The following is a 24,181-nucleotide window of genomic DNA, read 5'->3' as shown; positions in this document are numbered from 1 at the left end:
TCGGCCATTCCCTGGTCTTTCAGCTAGGAAAGGATGAGCACAAGAACGACCATAAGTAACGATCATCAGCCTGTGTAATAATGGTCATAGTGGTCGTTTGAGATCGTTTATCGTCAATCGACGAAAAATTGTACAGTGTAATACCACTATTTGTTAGCTTGGTGCCGTACAGGTTCCCTCTTTATGCTTCCCAAGAGTGGAGCCACGAACTAGGAAGCTATCAATCACATTTTGGGCAGAAATATCAAATCCTGTGATATCCCACTTAACGTCACTGAGCTCTTCAGGATAACCTCTACTGCTAATGTCAATTTATTAGTAAAAGTATAGATGCATGTTGAAAACTTTTTTAGAACTTAAAATACTACAAGCACTAGACCTAATGTTGCTCATGGTAATACTATGACGACTTGTGTCTATAGTGTATATGTAAAGAGCACATATGTGTAAATCTGGAAAATGATAGCTGGAGACCAAAGCAATGCTTTTACCAGACATCACAATTTGAGTCTTCCTCTCCAGTCTTGGCAGCATCTGCTTTACTGCCCAGAAATAGTCATTCAAAGATGAAAGTAGAATAAGGTGAAAACAAGAAATGTTTCTAGGTATTCCTCGCGGCAATTACTGCATTCTTTGAGGGACTCTTAACTTTCAGCCAGCCAGTTGTTCAGTATTAGTACAAGATTATTCATCCTTAAAAAAGGAGGCCCAGGTATGTGTATACCAAATCACTCAGCGAACCATATTGTTATCTTCACTTACACACAAAACCATCTTTGTGAGTCTTTTTGCTGGAGTACAATGAGACTAGGCTACTGCTGTTGCTTATCTTGTCAATCCATTAGCACACACCACCTGGTCTGACTCGGTTCGAGATGTCCATATATTGTTTAAAAAAAAAAAAAAGACTTTTTCTCCAGACGTTACCTCCAAAAAAGAAAGTTGTGGAAGTAAAATATTTACTTTCATTGAACGAACAGAAAGCGTAACGTGTTGACAAGTGTGGGATCTTATCGGACTGGGAAAAGCAGAGTTCTGCACGGGAAGGAGACGTTGTGAAATTAGTCAAACAACTGTGACCCAGCGGCTTTAGAATATTTCAATGCGATATTTCTGCAAGTCTTTTATATTGTGTGGATATATCACATATATACAAAAAAGAAAAAAAAATATATATATATTAGGTAAGTGAAGGTACACAAAGGGGGCTATTATGAGGGTGTGCAAAGGGGAGTATCGAATGTATAAGGTTGGCAAAGAGGGTTAACTATTACGAGGGGGCACAAAGGGACTTATTATTGTTAGGGGACACAAAAGGTGTAAAATGCTGTATATGGGCCATTAAAGGGTCAATATAATGTGTAAGGAGTACAGAGAGAGATAACGTCTGTGGAGGGGGGCACAAAGGGACCTAGTGAGTGTTTCTAATGTATGGGCTTTATTATTGTTTAGGGCACTATGAGTACAGAGACAATTATGTCTGGATGAAGTTGTCATGGCTGTCTGGGCTGGATAAAGGAAAAAAGAATGAAAACAACTCCAAGAAGATGTCACCTGTAAATCACTGGATGTCACTGTAATCAAAATCATGGGGATGGGGCAGAGAGGGTCATAAGTCCAAAATTTACCCTTGGGCCCATGGGACTGGCTGGGAGCAGCTGTGAAAGACCTGAAAGGGGTTACGACACTGCATCACTGTTGTAGTTACTTCATTCTCAGGATCATTGGGGGTCCAAAAGTTTGAAGCCCCACCACCACCAACGTTAACGTTATAGTATGTCCTATAAAGGGTTAGCTAACCCCCCAAAAAACTTTTCTTTCAAAACAACAGGTGCCAGAAAGTGCCAGAGAATTGTAATTTACTTCTATTTTAAAAAATCTTAAGTCCTCCACTACTTATCAGCTGCTGTATATCCTGCTGAAAGTGGTATTTTCCAGTCTGGAGAGCAGGGGAGGTTTTCTATGGGGATTTGCTACTGCTCTGCACAGTTCCTGTCACGGACAGAGGTGGCAGTAGAGAGATAGAATTATAGAGGGAGGTTGTAAATTTGTGGCGAGAAGAGGTGTAACCATTGGCAACTTGATTTCCCCCACAGTGCCCAAGCACAGCCAAAATAGAGGAAAAGTGTGGCTATCCCAGAAAGGGTTCTTTCCCTGTGGTGGAGCACGCTGCAATGTCTGTAAGTACACTAAAAAAACTATTTCATTCATGGACACCAACAAAACAAAAACATATCAGATTAAATCTTTCATGAATTGTAATAGCGATCACCTAATATATGCTATTTTTTGCTCTGCTTGTGAGAAAATATATATAGGGTGTACTACTAGAAAATTAAAAACTCGCATTGCAGAGCATATTTACGACATTGGACGGAGGGGAGAAAATGTGTCTGGAGCGGCTAAACATTTTATATCCACTCATGATGGTGATTTAAAATATTTTTGTTTTTTTGGTTTGGAAAAGGTCCACAAAGATTGTAGAGGAGGGAACTGGTCACAGAAAGTTTTAAACCGTGAAGCCTTTTGGATTTTGAACATGGACACCCGTTTCCCCAAAGGACTAAATTATAGAACAGACCTGATGTATATATATAAATAAAGTATGTAGAGTAAGGTCAATGTATATAAATTAAATTATAGTAGCATGTTTTCATGATTTTTTCATATAATTTCCTTATGTAATGTGATCATGTTTACCAGAATTAGTATTATGCCTGTCTTTATCCACTGGTGTGAACACCACCCACTTCCTTTGCTCCGCTCTTTCATCAGCCTCTGCTAAACTAAGCTAATTGACGCATGCGCAGTAGAGCTGAGCGGACGCCAAGGAAGGTGAGAGGTTCATTTCCTTTGATTTTACCTGTAGACATTTGTATATAAAGTGGTTTTTAATTGTATGATGCATAAGCTGTGATAAAGACGGAGACGTCGAAACGCGTTGCTGTGCACGCTTTGTTTTTTACGTGGATTTATTCTTGCTTGCTATGAAATAAAGGATCATTATTTTGGGATTTGGAGTGCCATGAACTTTTTTTACTTCGGATTTCTCAGTAGAGAGCACTGTGTCAGACTGGAAAGAATACACCACTTGCTGCAGCACATACAGCAGCTGATTAGTACTGAAAGACTTCAGATTTTTTAATAGAAGTAAGTCACAGGCTCAATCTCAGCCACTTTCTGGCACCAGCTTAAAATATTTTTTTTTGTCAACTATCCCTTTAATGCATAATATACAGTAATGTGTTTGCTCATGTAATGGCCTAAAGACATTGAGAAGCTTAATGAGTTGCTTGAAATGTATCTTTCTGGTTTAGCTAATGCTAGAGCCTCTCAAGAGACTATCAGGTATACATTCCCTAGGACTAAAGTAGAGGAATTGTTTCTGAAAGTGAAGAACTCCTCTATATCTTTATCTTTGGTGCCTACTTTCTGAGGAGTTGTAAATAAGAACACTAACCTAAGCCTTTCAGTTTCTTACTTATCTGAGAGTAGTAGAGTACCAACTACTCAAAGAAATTACATCAAGGCACCCTAGGACTAGGACCATACACATGGTATCTATCTCCCTGGGTAGATGTACCATGGGTTCAGGTCTTAGGGTACTATTACACGGAACGATAATCGGCCGAATCGGCCCTATCCGGACGATTATCGTTCCGTGTAATAAAGACAATAATCAGCCGAAGATCGTTGTCATCGGCTGATCGTTGATATAGGTTTGGACCTATAATTGTCGGCCGCCAACCGTGCATCGCTACCTGAAATAGCGGTGCGCAACTGGCGGCTGACGTTGTGCAAACAGAATACTTTACCTATCCAGGCTCCAGGGCTCCTCCAGCACCCTGCTTCTCCCGTGTCCCATGTGCTGCCGCTTCACAGCGGCCTGTGTCAGCTGACAGGCCGCTCAGCCAATCACAGGCCATGCCCGTCCCGGCATGTGATTGGCTGAACGGCCTGTCAGCTGAGACAGAAAGCTCTGAAGCGGCAGTGTGCGGGACTCGGGAGAAGCGGACCGCAGGAGGAGCCCTGGAGCGTGGATAGGTAAAGTATACAGTGTAAGCAAGGGCTGCAAGAACATCGGTAGCGATGTCCATGCAGCCCTTGTTAAACGATTATCGAGCCATGTAATAGGCCCAGTAAACGAACGCCGATCTAGCAGATCGGCTCTCTTTAACTGTTATTATAGGGCCCCCATTGGCCCGTCTAATAGTACGCTTAGGTTCTCAAGAGAAAAAGCATTAGACATGCCTACAGTAAAACTCCAAAAGAAGAAAAGTTTCAGAAGCTGACCCTATATTTTTTATAGCAAAGACTCTTCGGAACATACTTTATGAAGAGAATCAGTCAAGAAAAACACAAACTAAAACCCTTCAGGGTCTACACTTATCTGAGACTGCACAAGACTGTTCTAGAAAAAACAAGCTAAAAAAGATCAGAAATAAAATTTATTATCCCAACAATTATTCTTTCCCAGCTACAATAGTAAAGAATTTCATTTCATAGCCCTTGGTGTGGAAGACCATCAAAGACCCTTAAGAAGCAAAAGGGTAGGATAATAAATAATGTAACACCCAGCCCATCTGTAGAATAAAAGCGATTCCAGAAAGTACACAGTTGTCTCTGTTATTAGAGGCTTTGGTTCAGTAGTCACTAAGCAAAGAACATTCAAGAACGAAGAAATTCTCCAAAGTCAGCACAAACCTAAAGCCCTCTGCTGGGTGGGTAACAGATCTTGGAGACGCACCTATTACATCAGGGCTTAACTACGCCTGATGTAAATGTTTTATGTACTTGCCTTAGCATAGCAGCACTTAGGATAAGTAAGCAATACTCTATCGGGGTCACGCCAAAATGCATGTTTCATACTTTGAATAAAATATCTATTGTTGGCTCTCCAGCTATGTATCATGGGGATTTCTTATTGCTATGGAAAAGGTTTCAGAGCTATAGGAAGACAACTGCCAAGCAATACGTAACATTATTGAGGAACTATCCTCAAAAGGACAACATTCTTTTGGCCTGAAAGCAAACAGGAGAAAGTGATCTTTGGCTAGTTACAAAAAAAAATCTCAGTCACTTGGGGCATTTTTACTATGATCACTGCATCGATCATGTTACTGTATTTCTGCAGTTTTTTCATGACCTGCAGCACTGTTGTGATCTGGTCTAAGTTTTTCATGAGGCAGATAGAAATTGCACCAATACCAGCCTTGAGAACATAGTTCTACAGCTACAAATGCAGAGGTAGATATGGGCTATGCCTAGGAGATTTAGGCTCAGTTCCTACCAAGCTCCATGGACCCCCTTTTTTAAATTTATAGGGGGCAATGTATCAATGGAGACTCCGGAGTGAGTACTTCATTGCAATTGTTTCACTGATCTCCCCGAGCTCAGTGATTGTTGTGTTTTGTTGGTCTATTTTTCATTGCTCCTTTTAGCCAGAATCCTGCTCCACACTGATGAGGAGCAAATATCTTAAAACAGCTGTCTGTGGATAGATGCCTGGCCTTAGTAAACCCTTGTCATGTCTTGTGTCTTTCTTGGGGCTGACTGGTTGTGCAAGTTGCGTGAAGACAAGATTTGCAGTTACAAGCATGAGATCTAAAAGTGATTAGGTAATATTTTCATGTACAGTAACTCTGGGATGGGTCCCCAAAATTAATATCACGGTAGGCCCTGGCATCCCAGTCCAAAACTAGACATAACTATGAGGTCCTACAGCAAGGGAACTCAACCGGCCATGACTACCATTGGCAGCACTGGAGTAAATACAAAGGTTATGATACCTATTTTTTTTATTCAGTCCTCTTGGCCAGGTTTGATGCATTAATTCCATTACTTCTCCACTTTTCTGCAATTTTCTACCAATATTAAGAGCATTAACTACATATCAACCCAGGTTACTTTAAGACTGCCCTTAGAAAAAATTTTGCATGCAGTTTCTTGGGGGTGAGAAACGACACAAAAAAACTGCCAAAAAACTGCAACTTTCTAGTTTTTGTCATTTTTCTGGACTAAAAAAAGGAATTATCCTCCTATTTGGCTGATAATAAGGCCAAGTAAGGGTGGGTTCACACTACGGAATCCATGCAAATATCTTCCGCCGTCCCATAGACACCATTCTATGGGCGGGCCAATTCCGGCGTCCGCCAAAAGAAATTACATGTCAATTCTTTCGGTGGACAGCGGAATCTAACCATACAATTACTTCTATGGGATGGAGCGGATATGTGCGCCACCGTGAGCGGGTACAAACGACGGAATCTGATGGATCTTATCCGCAAGGATTCTATAATGTGAACCCACCCTTATTGGGCTTTACTTTGATCATTATTCCATTAGAATTCCAATTATTTTCCTCTGCCCATGTCTGCCCTGCTGTAGATATACCACAGAGTATTGGTTTTGCAAGGAGTGTTCCTTGAATGGACATATATTGTAAACTAGTATTTATTTTATAGCGTACAACCAATAAAACAACATTATGGCACACTTTAGTGAAACTTTGGCGTAGAAAAGCCTTACATACACATTCACTGTCAGACACATAATATATAAAGGCATATTAGTTATTTCTTTATCTGCCTTGGATACACAGTCATGCATTACAGATGTTGGAAATAATAAAAATTTCATCATAAAATAGTCCTGTATGCTTTGTTATTTCACTAGGGTAACATAATAATGAATTTCTTCGCATTGACTGCTTACTAGCATATGTTTATAGTCGCTTACAAACTTTTAGGCTTGACACTTTACAAGTCTGCCTAAATCACTATTTTAATAGGTCCCATGTCATTAGAAGAGAGACACAAAGGTTATTCTCAAAACACTGGAAGATAAATCAAAGTTTTTGTGAAAATGACTATTGCTCCCAAGTTAAAAAGACAGACACATATGGCAAGCTTGGTGTTTAAGAAAGGAACAAGAGCAAGGTTATGGGGTCAAGAAGAAAAAAGAAATGTGTGTTGCAACAGTTTTACATGGTAACCGAACTCTCCAGCTAAACAGCTGGACCCGGACCGCAGGGTGGTGCCAAAGTCTCATGAGATCTTGGGCCACATGCCAAACCCAAGATCACCACATTGAAAGTCACATTAATCATAAGCAGGATATACACACAGGAGCCTAGGGCTCATCCTCAACCAGATGAGGGGACAGACATGGATCACAAAGCAAATCTACCATAAAGGGAATGTTTCGCTGGATTTGTTTTATTGCTTAGAGTCATAGATACTCAAACATGTTCGTATTTTATTAATTTGTTTCTATTTTCTTTATAGCAAGCCCCATGGACTCTTTTCATTTCTATGAAAAAAAAATTTCTAGGAATGCTCTGAGACATGTGCAGAGGTCATTGTGTAGGGAGGGGAGAGGAGACTGAGCTCTGTTGTCAATGGCCCAGGTCTGTGATAGGACCTTCTACATGGGTTGAATAAGCATTTGTAGGAATGTTTATTCCTGATAACTGGCCCACATAAAAGGGCCAAAGATCAGCAGATGATTGTGTTTAATTGTATCATTTAGGCAAGCCTAAAAATCGCTGTTAGTCAGCCACACATTGCTCCAAGTAACAGTGGATGTGTGGCTGACAATAAAATTAGGGGGCCACATAAGTTATTTATCAATCATTTATGTGGCCATATATGCTCAATGAGTAAGTGCAAAGGCTCCTTAAAGGAGAAGTCTGATAAAATGTTTTATTAAAGTATTGTATTGCCCCAAAAAGTTATACGAAACACTAATAGACACTTATTACGGGAGATGCTTATAAAGTGCTTTTTTCCCTGCACTTACTACCCTGTGTCCCTCAGTGTCCATCTACCATCATCCTCTCCAGCAGCCACAGCCCACACAGCTCTGGGAGTCGGGTCGTGACATCACAATTTGTCATAATTTGTGTGACTTTTGGGTGGCAATACAATACTTAAAGTGTCACTGTCGTGAATTTTTTTTTGCAGAAATCAATAGTCCAGGCGATTTTAAGAAACTTTGTAATTGGGTTTATTATCCGAAAAATGCATTTTTATCATGAAAAAGCAGTTTGAAGCTCTCCCCCCTGTCTTCATTGTTCTCCTATGGAGAGAGCTAAAGAAAAGACCAAAACAGGACAACAAAGAGTTAATCTACAAATCCCTCAGGGGATATCTCCTGTGACAGTCACCAGTGACCTGTCTGAGCTCAGATTACAGCTGTCACCCAGCTCCGTGCCTGTAATCCTCTGTTATCTGCTTTCTGCTGCCGGCTAACTCCCTCCTTCCTCCTCCCCCCTCCCCTCTCCCTAGAACAGACAGGGTACGACTCCTGCAACAAGTCACAATTTTCAGATTTTTCAGAGTGGATGAAAAAGAGGAAGGAGGGGGGGACCTGGGAAAAGGCTTTTTACATGCAGATAATGGCAGATTTGGCTAATAAACCCAATTACAAAGTTTCTTAAAATCGCCTGGACTATTGATTTCTGCAAAAAAAAAATACGACAGTGACTCTTTAAATAAAAAATTTCACTGGACTTCTCCTAAGTGAACAATAGTAGATTGGAGCAGATCAGCCCATCTAAAAGGGCCATTATGTCATCTTTCCTATATTCCTGTCTGTAGTGACAAGAAGGACACTGCTAAGGCAATTTCTCTATAGAAAAGAAAGCGTCGGCTTATTTTTAGGCTTAGTGGCCAGAGTGAAAACTGAAGGATTTCAGCACTGTTAAAAAATATAAATAGTAAAATGTAAAAAAAATCTGCAAATGTCAGCAAAAAAATGTACTTAATAATAATAATAATAATAATAATAATAAAAAAAGTGCACCATTATAAGCATAAAAAGTTCTCATGAGATCCGGGGCCGAGCGCCAAACCCAAGATTACCACATTTAAAGTCGAATTAACCATAAGCATGAAAACAATATAAAGTTATAAATTCCTATTAGAATAACATGTACTATTGTGGTAACTGTGTACGTGAGCGTCTGTCTCTAGGGATTTTGACACATTGTTAATAAAATTAAGTGTTAAAAAAAAACAACAACACTCAACGAGTAGACTGGAGGAACATGGGAGAGATTGTTCTGTACAAAATATACAAATTTTTCAGTATAAAAACATTTTATAGGTTCCATTTCGGAATAAACAACTGTTCTCCTGGTACGTGACTAGACAGGATCCCGAATAATCTGCTGGTAACAATTCCATTAATGCTCAGGTAGCAATAAAGCTAATGGCGCCATATAGCATATAAAGCATATAACAAAAACTCCACAAACAAATATTATGACACAATAGATATAATATATATATATATATTGTAGGGATCTTCCCGGGGGATGGTGTGTTAGGACACAGTTCAGGCAGCAAACTTGGACTTAAAAACAGCTTTGGTGTTTATTTGTAGCATAAACGGTCCAGCAACATAAATACAGCAACACCGTGCATTGATAATAAAACAAAACAAAAGGTCTTGCCCGTCTGGGCACTTACTAACACAGGTCACCTAACTGTCACTTCCATAGGCGGTATCGTGGAGTGTGAATAGGCCCCAGCAGTGATATAACTCCTTGCTCCCAGGAAACACAGCATGCAAGCTGTTCACCCTGGCTGAGAGCAATCTCCTCTAGCTCTGTGGAGCTTTTACCCTGCTGCAGGCTTAACAAGGCACACCTGCCTGCAACACCCGAACTGGACCGGGGGAGGGGAATGGCAGGTCCCACTACCAACCTACCCACCATTCCAGTAAATCCAGGCCCGGAACATGAAAAAAACCCTCAGCAGCATAACACTGCTGAGTGACAGATCTCACCTGGATTCACCATCTCACCATATGCCTTAGCCTGGGTGAGATGTACCTCCCCTCAAATACTTCTCCAGTGACATGTCTACATATCCCCCCCCTCTTTTTCAGACCGGAGGGCTGAGCATTCTGTCCCCACAGACAGTGTACCCTTGATAGGGCGTCAGCATTTGCCTGTAACTTTCCTGGCCTGTGTTCCACCGTGAAATTAAAGTTTTGGAGGGACAGAAACCATCTAGTCACCCTCGCATTTTTCTCCTTGTTAACCTTCATCCATGTTAGGGGGGCATGGTCGGTCACTAGCTTAAATTTTCTGCCTAGCAGGTAGTACCTCAGGGACTCTAGGGCCCATTTCACTGCCAGACACTCTCGCTCAACAATGGCGTAGTTTTTCTCGGCCGGGGATAGCTTCCTGCTTAAGTACATCACTGGGTGCTCCTCGCCATTCACGACCTGTGAGAGGACGGCACCTAACCCTGTGTTGGAGGCATCTGTCTGGACCAGAAACTCTTGCCTAAAGTCAGGGGTAACTAGTACAGGTTGTTGACACAAGGCAGATTTAAGGCTTTGAAAAGCCTTCTCGGCCTCTGGAGTCCATGTCACCATTGCGGACTTCGCACCCTTTGTCAGGTCAGTTAGCGGGGCTGCAACTGTGGCAAAGTTTGGCACGAACCTACGGTAATAGCCTGTAATACCCAGGAAAGCTCTGACCTGTTTCTTTGTGAGGGGTTTGGGCCAATTCTGTATTGCCTCAATTTTATTCAGTTGTGGTTTCACTAACCCCCTCCCAATAATGTATCCCAGGTATTTGGCCTCCTCTAAGGCTAGTGCACACTTCTCTGCATTGATGGTTAACCCTGCATCACTTATGGCATCTAACACCGCCTGGACCTTACAGAGGTGACTTTCCCAATCAGGGCTAAAAATGACCACATCATCGAGGTAGGCAGCAGAGTAGTCCCGATGTGGTCGCAGAATCAAGTCCATCAACCTCTGAAAAGTGGCAGGGGCTCCATGTAACCCGAATGGCATCACTACATATTGGAAGAGCCCATCAGGGGTGGAGAATGCAGTCTTCTCTCTAGCCTTAGGAGTGAGGGGGATCTGCCAGTAGCCCTTAGTGAGATCGAGGGTAGTTATGTACCTAGCATTACCCATCCTTTCGATCAACTCATCTACCCTGGGCATGGGGTAGGCATCGAACTTGGAGATCTCATTTAACTTTCTAAAATCATTACAGAACCTCCAAGTTCCATTGGGCTTTGGGATTAACACAATCGGGCTGGACCACTCGCTCTGGGACACCTCAATGACTCCTAGGTCAAGCATACGTTTTACCTCAGATGATACCGCCTCCCTCCGTGCTTCTGGTATCCTATAGGGCTTAAGGTTTACTCTGCTTCTAGGCTCAGTTTCAATATGATGACTAATAAGATGCGTACGCCCTGGGAGGTCAGAAAACTTGTCTTTATTTTTCTGCAGGAACTCCTTAGCTTCCTGCTTCTGTGACACTGATAGGGTGTCACCAATCCTGACCGGAGGGATTGGTGGGGACAGATGACCAACAGGCTTTGTCGCCACCAAGGATTCCCTGTCTTTCCAGGGCTTGATCAAGTTTATGTGATAAACTTGGAAAGGCTTCCTTCTACCTGGTTGGTGTACCTTGTAGTTGACCTCACTGATCTTCTCTACAATTTCATAGGGACCCTGCCACTTTGCTAAGAATTTGCTTTCTACTGTGGGAACAAGTATGAGTACTCGGTCACCAGGGCTAAATGTCCTGATTCTTGCAGAACGATTGTAAATTCTGCTTTGGCTCTCTTGCGCCTTCTGGAGGTGTTCCCTTACTAGGGGCATTACAGTGGCTATACGGTCCTGCATTTGTGCTACATGCTCTATAACACTCTTGTATGGGGTGGACTCACTTTCCCATGTCTCTTTTGCTATATCCAACAAACCCCTAGGGTGACGACCATAGACTAATTCGAAGGGAGAGAACCCTGTGGATGATTGGGGCACTTCCCTAATAGCAAACATTAGGTAAGGTAGTAAGTGATCCCAATCCCGACCATCTTTTTCCACTACTTTCTTTAACATATGTTTCAGGGTTTTATTAAACCTCTCCACTAACCCGTCCGTCTGTGGGTGATATACAGAGGTACGAAGGTGTGAGATTTTAAACAGTTTGCACAGGTCCTTCATTACCTTTGACATAAACGGAGTACCTTGGTCGGTCAAGATTTCTTTGGGGATCCCCACTCTGGAAAACATATAAAACAACTCACGGGCAATTGTTTTAGACGCAGTGTTTCTTAGGGGTACAGCCTCAGGATAACGGGTTGCGTAGTCTAAGACCACCAAAATGTACTGGTGTCCCCTTGCTGACTTTACAATGGGACCCACCAAGTCCATTGCAATGCGGTCAAAAGGTACCTCTATGATGGGGAGCGATACCAACGGGCTGCGGAAATGCGACACTGGGGCGTTAAGCTGACAAGTGGGGCACGACTCACAGTATTTTTTTATGTCAGCATAAATCGCAGGCCAATAAAACCTCTGGAGGACTCTCTCCTGCGTTTTATCTGTCCCCAAGTGGCCCCCAAGGACATGACTATGGGCCATGTCGAGTACCTGACGCCGGTACGACTTAGGGACCAGAAGCTGTTCCACCACCTCATCATTAATCTTAGTGACTCTATATAAGAGATCATTAGTCATAGAAAAATGTGGAAATTTTTTCTCAGCTTCTGGTTCCTGAGGTACCCCATTCATAACAGTGACCTGCTCTCTAGCATTTTTGAGAGTGGGGTCCTGTAATTGTGCAGTACCAAAATTATCCCTGGACACCTCTAAGTCAGGAACATTCGGGTCAGAGGGAGGAGCCTCTTCCTCACCAGCCAGGACCTGCAAAGGAAAAGCATTTTCATCCTGTACATTTTTATCTTTTACCATGGGTAATGCAATAGACTTAGGGGTCTCCTCACTCCTTTCAGGGGATTGTTGTTTTCCCCATAGAGCCCAGAACAATGGAAAATCACGCCCCAATATCACATTATGCATAAGGTTTTTAACCACACCCACTTCATACTGTACAGCGCCTAGTTCAGTCCCGACATTAGCCAGTACTATAGGGTAAACCTTTGTATCGCCATGTATGCACACCACACTCATATGTCTTTTTGGCACAAAGTCCCCAGTCACCAGGCTGGCATGCACCAAGGTGACAAGGCTTCCTGAGTCCAGCAACGCCTTAACAGGGAAGTTATTGACAGTAATGTGGCAGACTTGCGGTTCAGTCTCTAGTCCAGTGACCGCAACAAGAGACGGTTCCGCAAATAGCGACTGACGCCGGCTAGCGTCACACTCCATGGGCTCAGTGGTAAGAGGGCAATGGGCAGACACATGTCCCGTCTCATGGCATCTCCAGCACTGGATAGGGCCTGGTCTCCTTGGCAGGGAGTCCTTTTTAGGGCCACTTAGCCACCGGGGACCCTCACCAGTCTTTTGCCCCTGAGTTACCTCCTGAGCGCTCTTCCCTCTATCAGCACCCCTCCACACTCCCCCAATAGATGGAAGTCTCTTACCAGATGATGGCACAGATCTGGCACTCCGGGGAGGTGACGGTGCGGCAGGAACATCACGGAGGTAGTCCTCGGTCGCCTGGAACCTCTCCACAAGGCTGACGAGTTCGTTGGCACTCCTAGGGTCGCCTTGTCCCACCCAGCGTTGTAGATCAGCAGGAAGGGCACGGAGGTAGCGATCCATCACGACCCTCTCTAGGATCTGGGCAGGAGTAGAGGTGTCTGGCTCCAACCACTTTCTTGCCAAATGGATCAGGTCGTACATCTGGGACCTCGCTGACTTGTCCAGACTGTAGCTCCAGTTGCGGACCCTTCGGGCACGGACAGCAGCAGTAACTCCTAGTCGGGCGAGTATCTCTGCTTTTAGCCGAGGATAGTCTTTGACCTCTTGCTCACTGAGGTCATAATAGGCCTTTTGAGGTTCGCCTGTTAAATAAGGCGCAATCACTTCTGCCCACTCAGTGGAGGGTAACTTCTCTCTCTCAGCCACCCGCTCAAAGACAGTTAAGTAGGCCTCAATATCATCATCTGCAGTCATCTTTTGCAGCGCACGCTGCACGGCTCTTTTCACAGACAAAGTCTCTGGCGCGGCTGCTGCCACCAGCTGGGGATTAGCACCTGCAGACGCCTCCTGCTTTGCTATTAGGTGCTCAATAAGTCTCTGTTGTGCAGCCATTGTCTGTTCATGGCGCAGGTTAGCGTCTGTCAGAGCCTGTTGTTGCTGCAAACTCACTTGCATTAACTGCTTCATCATCTCCTCCATGTTGCTTGGCTGTTTTTGGAGTGAAGCAGCAGCCTTCACCCAGGACATGAGTAGCTGTAGCCAAGTTGATGCACACCGTTGCCCCTAGCAACCGTTTTGCCCGCTCCGCAGCACCAATTGTAGGGATCTTCCCGGGGGATGGTGTGTTAGGACACAGTTCAGGCAGCAAACTTGGACTTAAAAACAGCTTTGGTGTTTATTTGTAGCATAAACGGTCCAGCAACATAAATACAGCAACACCGTGCATTGATAATAAAACAAAACAAAAGGTCTTGCCCGTCTGGGCACTTACTAACACAGGTCACCTAACTGTCACTTCCATAGGCGGTATCGTGGAGTGTGAATAGGCCCCAGCAGTGATATAACTCCTTGCTCCCAGGAAACACAGCATGCAAGCTGTTCACCCTGGCTGAGAGCAATCTCCTCTAGCTCTGTGGAGCTTTTACCCTGCTGCAGGCTTAACAAGGCACACCTGCCTGCAACACCCGAACTGGACCGGGGGAGGGGAATGGCAGGTCCCACTACCAACCTACCCACCATTCCAGTAAATCCAGGCCCGGAACATGAAAAAAACCCTCAGCAGCATAACACTGCTGAGTGACAGATCTCACCTGGATTCACCATCTCACCATATGCCTTAGCCTGGGTGAGATGTACCTCCCCTCAAATACTTCTCCAGTGACATGTCTACATAATATATATATATATATATATATAATTTTATTTTTTTTTATTAATTTTCTTTTTCTTCCTTTAAAGGGGTTATCCAGCGCTACAAAAACATGGCCACTTTTTCCCCTACTGTTGTCTCCAGTTCAGGTGCAGTTTGCAATTGAGTTCCAAAACCCCACCCAAACTGGAGACAACAATAGGGGGAAAGTGGCTATGTTTTTGTAGTGCTGGATAACCCCTTTAAAGCTTTAGAATTGAGGCCAGCGATAACTGTCTCATAGACAGTTATGAGCCTCATAGGAAGTCCTGTAGTCCTCTTTGACACAGTGTTCCCTGCTGCCACCTCTGTCCATGCCAGGAACCGTCTGGAGCAGAAGCAATCCCTCACTTCATACTCCTGTATAACTTTAGATCACCAACTTATCTAAAAAATATTTTTTCCATAATACTTTGATCCATTGTAGCTGCTTGTTCAGTGTCTGCACAAAGTTTTACACTCAAGGAATTATAGTTTTTACATTAAACGTTGTTAAAGAATGTAACTTCCCACTGTATTGTAGAAGTTTAGCTGACGGTTTGCAATGATGAATATCAAGAGATGTGAGTACAGCTGTGGATACAGTAAGTGCTGTCACCCAGAATCACTATAATGTATGCATTGCATTCGCACAATCTCTCCTTTTCATATATACACTGTAATATGATGATCAAAGGAAGACATTTTCTTTTACAATATATAAAGGTCAATTATATGTTAAAGGATCACGCTGTTGGTGGTCCAGACTCTCTGAATCCACTGATGTGATCTTCCGCAGAGTTCCCTCTGTAACTGTGTTTAGAGGTTTCTTACATTGGGAATTAAGTAAAACACTTTAGACAACGTGTTTGGTGATGGTGATAAGAAATACGTTAGTGCTTTATAAGGGACACATATAAAATAAAAGCCTAATAAAACAAAAGGACTTAGTCACTCATCATATGAGATACATACACTAGGGTAAATCCTATAAATGGTATTTAAGTCCCGGACAATTCATACTTTATTAGTCATATAGAAGGTGAACTAGGAAACCGAGACGTTTCTCCTGGGTATATGGAAAAGCATCTTACCTGGTATGAAGCGCAGTTGATTCCTTATTCTTAAACCACTTCTTCCTGATCCATTCTCGCACTCATCTTCATCATCACAGTCACCGCTCTGTGAATCTTCCTCATCAGTGATTTTCCCCATGTTCTTCCGTCGTTGTGTTGACATTCCCTTTAAAAGCTAAAGGGAAATGACACCATAAGAAAATGGGCCCATCACAATAATACAGAATATACTAAACACTAGATCACATACGTATAAACGTGAGATCTTAGCAGACCTGCCAAATAATTATAAAAGCTCAATAAAATAGGGAGAACCAATCTTACTCTATATCACAAAGAATACTGTATGACGGCCATTAGCAAGGAGCACGATATGAGAACTGTAGATTAGTAAGAAGTGATCAACACAGTGCATAGGATTGTAACATTGTGCCTTAATGTCTAAAGTGTAGAAGTACGGAAGGACTCGCCCAAGGTCAGAGAGCAGCTGTCTCCAGGATTAGACTTGGACTCTTCAGGACAAGTGCCATAACTTTGAAATGTAAGTGGCTTCAGTCATCAAACCACCATACATAAGGGAATACACATCGCAATCTAACAGTGGCCAACTCTCTAGTGGTTTGAAGCTAGAACAGCATAAACAAGAGATAGAGAGGTCGGAAATAGCTACTGCTACTTTGCAAGACTCTTGAACATCAAGGGCTAGACTTAATTCAGTCCAAAAGTTGAGATGGAGGAGGTGCCAGTGGTGTAGATGACATAGATTTCACTTTTGGCTGATACAAACAGTGACCGTGAAGATCAAACGATGGTTATATGAAAGGACGGTCACAGCGCTGGTATCTGAAGTATGACTTCACTTTAGAAGCAGAAGCATCAGTGTCTTTTTTTTTTTCTACTTCACATGACACGTGAAGAAAACAAAATTATCTATATGGGTATTCTTGTCTATCTTTATGAAATAAGGTCTTGCGGTTATTTGTGGTTCAGGGTATGTCTAATGTGATAGAGAGGTAGTATAGGAGAGTCACAGTGGGTGAAGATATACTCTACGGGCAATGCAGCACATCAATATATGTGTATGTTTACTTAGTTCAACATAATACCTATACAGTCAATTTATTTCAGTGTGCTATAATTTAAAGTCATATCTAAAATATAAATCTAAGATCACGTAGTGTCTTTAAAACTTACTAAAGACATGAGATATTCATCTGCAGATCACTGGCCCAATACCTGGGGGACTGTTCCGCTATCTAATGTATATGGGGTATACAGCTCCCCCCGATGGCAGATTTCCAGTAAAAGAAGGATCAGCCATTCTGGGTTTCCACATACATAATACTTTGAGAGATAAGCTGCTTGATAAGCCAGTTCTCCATTTAAGATAAGATAAGTTCTCTTCTTATTGAAAACACATGCCCGTTCAGCCAAGCCAAGCGTGCATGTAGATGAAGGAGCTGTGAGGACTTGTTCTTAACCAAATCTAAAGGTACCCATACACAATATTTGCCTGGTTATCCCTTCCGATTCCTCTATATACTGTACTGTATATGACCACTTGGGCAAATGGTCATGTGTTCTGAATAGAGTGGGGTAAACAGACATCTTAGGTGGTGGCTTATCTCTCTGAGAATAAAAGGATGGGGTGGGTAAAATCTAAAATGTCTGACCCTTCTTTCTCCAAAATCATAAAAATTCAGGAACCCCCTGTACACACTAAACAAATTTGGGGGGTGTCAGATGACAACTTTCTTGCCCCATACACATGCATGCTCAGCCAAGTTTTCGATAAAGAGCGAACATTGTAAAATGCTGCAAAACTCCTTTTGCAGTTTCTTATATTCCCAAGAACAAAAGGATTTGGCAGTTCAAATCCATTTGCCCGATCCTTATCTTTGACAAAATCTGTCGTTGGGGGAGAGTTGGGAGGCCACCATACACGGCTCGTCCCACCGAAGTTGGGTTTAGCCAAACATCATAGGCCGACCGAAGAGATCAGCTTGCCAGCAGATCCCACTGAATTTAGCTAGACCTGTCAATAGTCTACACATAAGAGTCTTGTCTATGGGCAGCGTAACGCAGGATGTCAGGAGAACTTACGACCAACAAGAGGATGAAGTGCAGCCTGGTACATATGACTGTAAAGATGACTTATCTTGGGGTAGGAAATGAGTAACCACAGTGTTTGTTATGGAAGCTGCAGGCATCAAAAGCAATGGCCATGAGTATGTTATGTAATAAGCAGCACAGCAATCACTGCTATGACTATATATAATAATTCTGCCAACATTAAATATGTACTAATGTATTAGTCTCTGATAGCCAGGAATCATGCCCTGATTTGGTTCTATGGAACCCTGGTGTTCCGTGTAATCTGGTTAGGGGTTCATGGAAAAATGCCAAAGGATGTTATATTGTCATGTTGGGGTTCTCCATGGTAAAATGGTTTGGGATTACTGTAATAAACTATTAAGTACATATAGTTCAAATTGTGGTAACATTTCCATTTGATGCACTGGGGGCGGGACGAAAGTTCTCTGTGCACCAATCCTCCCCGGCCGATGCACCCTCTGCTAATATTTGTTGGGGGGAAGGCAGTCCGGCCAGGGCAGATCGGTGCACTGAGCATAGTAGCCAGGCCCCAGGGCACCAAAATGAAATAAACTTCAAAGGTCTCGAAAAAAGTGCACCCTGTTGGCTATAAGGACATAACAGCAGGTTAGATGCTTTTAACCTGCTGATAGTTTCTCAAAAGATGGCAAAAACATCGGCATGGAAATGTTTTGGTAACTATACAGCCAATGTTAACCAAAAGTCAAGCCTCATGTTTATACAAATGTTTACTTTAAAATGTAATTTTCAGCCACTGAGGTAATAATTTCCTATCTCCGCTCTGGGCCGGTGCAGTGAAGAAGAGCTCAAACTTGTTTTTCATTCACAAACAGCTTCTCCCCTACAGCACATGTTCTTTTAAGTTCCCTTCTGCCCGGTCCAAATATTCATGGATTCAATCAAAGGCAAATATTTCCAAGAATTGTTTTAGTAACAAAGTATAGAAGGCGTCCAAGAGTGGAGAAAAACAATTCCTAAATTGTCATTAAATGAAACGCTTCTGGGAATCTCCCTGCCAAGGAGTTGGAAGTCATTCCCAGTATTCACATTTACTCATTCACATACTTTTCTCTACCTCGATAAATCATTAAAAAGTTGGATGTGGCATCTTCAGCTTTTAGATTTTGAGATGTTACATGACAGACTGAGAGGAGGTGGATCATTGGAATGAGAGAAGCAGGAAGCAGGATTTCAATTGAAGGCACTACTACACGAAACGATTATTCATTTTGTGTAATAGAAGATAACGATGAGCCAACATGAACAATCTCTGCTGATCTCTTTCAATATGTTGAAAGACAAACAAATTAGATAGCAACAATCTGCTGCCGTCGCTCCGTGGAATAGGAGCAGCGACCACAGACCGCTGCTATCTGCTAGGGGCTGCCCATACGATCTAGTGATCACCTGGGCAGCCCCCTCGCAGCTCCCCGCGGCCCCCCTTCACTCACCTACTCGCTGACAATGCGTGTAATAGCGTCGGCAGGAGCGAGGAGCAAACGAGAGCTGACAGCGCTCCTCTATGTGGCCCTGTGTAATGGAGGCTTAACTGTTCACCATCTTGTTCTGACCAAGTTGTTAAGGGGCAGTTACGTAAGTGCACATACATAGGGAACAGGGTCTGGACAGCCCGGAGAATGTTTTGAACTGCCAGTAAGCATTAGCATATCCCACAGTTTCCTTGTCCACCATCCAGTCACAGGTGACACCTTCATTACACGCCCCTGTCTCTGCTGGGACCATTCCTAGGTGCTTAGCAGAAGGAAACTTAGTGTCACAGTGTCCTACCATTCTACCATTGACAGCCAGCCTCCATCACTTTAGTTTGCAGTGGTGATGTGAATGCCAAACCTTAATCACTATGGACTGGAACCATATAATCTTTTATGACAAAATCCAGGATGGTATAGACACCTTGTAGTGAGCACATCAACCCTGCCTTTCCTGTGGAGATACAACTGCCCCAACTGTTGATGATGCGATGATCTGGAGAACCATCACATGCAACTGTTTGTCTCCTTACAAGCTATATAAGGAACACTAACAGCTCAGTGATATGTACAGGACATACTGCAGCTACATGTGTTGCCTCTGATGACTGGGCAGAATAAGGGCCATATTAGCAGGCCCGATTAACACAGTAAGCGGGCACCGATCTGCTAGATCAGCGCACACTTAAAGAGCCTATTAAATGACTCGATGATCTTTAGCATTGTCCGTGCTGGCTTTATATAGAAAACAATTTTAAAAATATACTTACCTCTCCACACTCCCCAATGTCTTTCTGACTGTTTTTCCATCACCGCAGCAGCTGTTGAAACATCTAAACCCATCTATGCACTGACAGGCCGCTCATCACTGACCGAGACATGACAGTGATGCAGCCAGTGATTGGTTGAGCAGCCTGTTCAGAGACGGCTTTAGAAGCTTCAGTGGTGGTTATGGTAAGCTTGGGAACATGGGGAAAAGGCAACAGGTAACAGGGGGAGTGTGGTTAGGTAAGTATAATGTTTATTATCTTCTTTACACTGTCATCATCCGTTGGCCGCACTATTCACCAATCACTATTACATGCAGTGATGCATGCCTGGCAGCTGATCATTTATAAACTTGCTGATAATCGGTTCCCCGGCTGATAGTTGTCTTTATTACTCGGATCGATATCTGCCCAAATCATCTTTATTCTGTAGATGATTGCTTTTTGTAATATGGCACTAATGCTTATTTCACAAACAGCAGGGGTTTCCCAGAAATGTTTTTGTCAAACTGAACACTTCCCTGGCCTGCCCAGTCACCAGATTTATAGCCAGTCAACAACTTATGGGACCAACATAGGTGCCATTTCTGCAACCTCCAAGTGTGCAAGATCTACAAGCCCAGATGCAACATCTGTGGGCAAATGTGGCACTTGATAGCATATGAAACCTGAACGCCTCTACACACAACTGTATCTCATCCTGTATCTACTGTAGGTTAAACGCCTTTCACACGGGCAGATTATTTGCCAGAAGTGTTTCTAGGAAAGCTCATTCGCCTGATAATTAGAGATGAGCGAACCTGCCGAGGTTCGGGTTTGTATGAACCTGAGCTCTCGGCTTCTGACTGCCGCTGTCTTCCCGCTCCATGGAGAGGGTGGGTACAGCCGGAGGGCAACCTGGAAAACTGGGATACAGCCATAGCCATAGGCTGTATCCCAGTTTTCCAGGCGGTCCTCCAGCTGTATCCACCCTCTCCACGGAGCGGGCAGACAGCGGCAGTCAGAAGCCGAGAGCTCAGGTTCATAAGAACCCGAACCTCGGCAGGTTCGCTCATCCCTACTGATAATCTGCCCATGTGAAAGTGACAACGATCAGCAGGAACAGGAGAACACACGACCCTCAGCTGATTGCACCTTTTGGGCAGGCTTTTATCAGTGTAGTGTAAACAGACAATGTGGGGCTGATCGCAGTACATTCAAATGGATTACTCCATACTTGTAAAGGCACTGCAAACTGATCTCGCTGATCGCCTCTCATTTGTGGCAGCGGATGGGCAAAGTTTGCATGTATAGAAGAATCTCCTTTCAATTGCTCATCCTTTCACTCTACTATAGTGATCACTTACATATATCAACATTACATTCAAAGATATAATGCTTCATTTGATTCCAACAACTCCTTCTTGGTGCATCTTGTCAGTTTATGGAAAATCTCCTGAGGATCTAATTTTTTTAAACTCTTTTTCAATGGGTTTGTGCTATTTCAAATCCAGGTATAAAAATATCATCTAACTATTTATAAGCACTATGCTATTGACTATACTGGGGAACCATGCCACACCCATCCTCAATATGGCACCCATATAAGTCTATAGACCCATACTATTCCTCTGTGGTGCCCGTATTTTTCACACAAGATCACACAGCGGTTTTTCCTTTTCACAACATAGCACTATGGTCAAACACATGCCATATCCCAGCATTCAGTTACTTGCTCTCATAATACACATCAATACTGTACAGTAAAAGAACACTGTGACCCATTGTCCAAATGGTGAAAAATGTTTGAATGTTTGAAATTTGAAACTGTAAACCCCATCCTCATCCTGTTCTGGCAGGTTTGTGCCTATTCACTTTCCTTCCAGAAATAGCTCAGTCCTTTTCAAAAGATATTATATTTAATCCATTCATTCCTTATATAAAACACAGGCTGAATTTCCCAAAATGTCCCGACATCCATTGTGAAAACATTAGAAAAGGAAATGGTCAGAGGTTGCAGAGCAGGGATTTATTACATTTCAGGGGGCTGTGTCAGCTATATTTGCCTAGCTGTAATATCCAGGGTGCAGAAGCCATTAACTCTAGCTTACCTGATCCTATAGGGATGATACATTTTAATATTTAAACTGCACTCATCCATCTGTAATGTTAAATATTAAAATAGCCAGAATAATAATAATAATAATAATAAAAACACTTCTTAGGCCATTTCTTAAGGCCATATTACACAAAGCGACTAGAATGTAATAGAATAGTTGTCTGCACAATGTCGGTGATCATTGTCCTCCAAGAGGCGGAAACACAAACAATCAGCCTAGCAACGATCTGCTGCCGCTGCTCAGGGCCCTATTACACGAAACGATTATTGGCCGTAATCGTCTTGTGTAATAGAGCAGCGATCTGCTGCTGTCGCTCTGTTGAATAGGAGCGGCGGGAGCAGACCTCTGCTATATGCTATGGGCTGCCCGGACGATCTAGCGATCACCCGGGCAGCCCCCCCTGTAGCTCCCCGCGACCCCCCTGTACTCACATGCTCACTGCCACCGCATGTAATAGCGGCGACAGCGAGCGGGGTACGAGGAGCAAAAGAGTGCTGATAGCGCTCGTTTGTCCTCTTAGTTGCCCCGTGTAATAGGGGCTTCAGCCTAGCTATTTCCTATGGGCGCCCGGACGATCTGGCAATCCCCTGGACAGCCAACCCCCCCCCCCCCTCACTAATAGCGCCGACAGCGACAAGTCGGCACTCCCTTCCTCCTCTGAATCAGTATGTGTAATAGGGCCTTAAAAGGCAATGTGTCGGATGCATTCACATAAACTAATCACAGGTAGGGTCCTTTTACAGTCATACTTTTAGGGTCCTATAACACGAAGCAATTTTTAATGATTACTGATCGCACACAAGATTGTTTATCATTAACCTGAAATCATTCAGCATATTACAAGAACAATAGTTGTTAGTTACAATCGTTACAACAATCATTACTACGATTGTTTAGTCCATCTGATCCCAGCAAAAGAATGAACGATGTGCAATCATACCAAACGATTAGTGAACAAATGTGGAACTACAACGAACGAATGAGGAATTATTGCGAATGATTAGAAACTTATTAACAATGATTTTAGGGTCAGCTCTAAATCAACTATCGACAATACACAATCGATTTTTTCTATTGCTGCCTGCAATTACACAAGATGATTATCCTTTAAATTCGAACGATATAACAATTTTCCACACGATAATCGTTTTGTTATAGATCTAAAAACTTCTTCTTGTGTACTGATTAATAAGCATTTTTTATATATGCAAATGAGCAGCAAAGGCCAAGTGCCCACAGGGCAGGGCTAATGACCTCAAGTGCCCAATACTTCCTTCCCTTTCAGCAAAAAAGTTGGGAATAAAAATCAGGTTGTGAATCAATTCAGGATGTGCCACCATTACCCCACAGGACAGAGAATGTGTATGATTGGCGGTCTGAGTTTACAATCCTAGGTCACCAAGTTCAAGCATATTAGAGAACCCCAGGAGACAGTCAAGTCATAAACATTCAGCATTTAAACAGATTACTTGGTTTCAGAATCATTTTCTGCATAATTTGTTTTACTCAGGATTAGATTGGAGGTCTGTAATAGTAGGAAGGAAAATAAATAGGGTTATGTAGGGTTTCCATGTGCTCTGGAGACTGATACACACAACTTACTGTAAGTGGACATCTGCGAGACGGCGACAGCGGAAGAAAAAAATCACATCACCAATTATACAACTCATCTGATTAAGAACAAAGTGATGACATTTTATGTATTTTTTTGTTTGTTTTTGTATCAATTCAACAATTTTGAATGTTTGATAATTTGATAAGGAATTTTGCAGGGTTAGAAAAAATGCGAAGGCTCAGTCCATTAATTTCAAGGCAGCCA

At 42.8% G+C, this 24,181-nt stretch overlaps 1 protein-coding gene across 1 annotated transcript in view; it reads right to left on the bottom strand.

Moving 5' to 3' along the window:
* The window catches only part of GPC3 (glypican 3), a 329,376-nt gene that overhangs the window by 70,344 nt on the left and 234,851 nt on the right, over positions 1 to 24,181 (bottom strand). The window contains exon 7 of the mRNA XM_069943175.1: positions 15,910 to 16,066. Coding sequence (XP_069799276.1) covers positions 15,910 to 16,066 — 157 coding nt within the window. The remainder of the gene's footprint in view (positions 1 to 15,909; positions 16,067 to 24,181) is intronic.

The sequence above is a fragment of the Dendropsophus ebraccatus genome, chromosome 10 (assembly GCF_027789765.1).
Source record: "Dendropsophus ebraccatus isolate aDenEbr1 chromosome 10, aDenEbr1.pat, whole genome shotgun sequence".
Taxonomy (NCBI): domain Eukaryota; kingdom Metazoa; phylum Chordata; class Amphibia; order Anura; family Hylidae; genus Dendropsophus; species Dendropsophus ebraccatus.
This window is presented reverse-complemented; position numbering and strand designations above follow the sequence as displayed.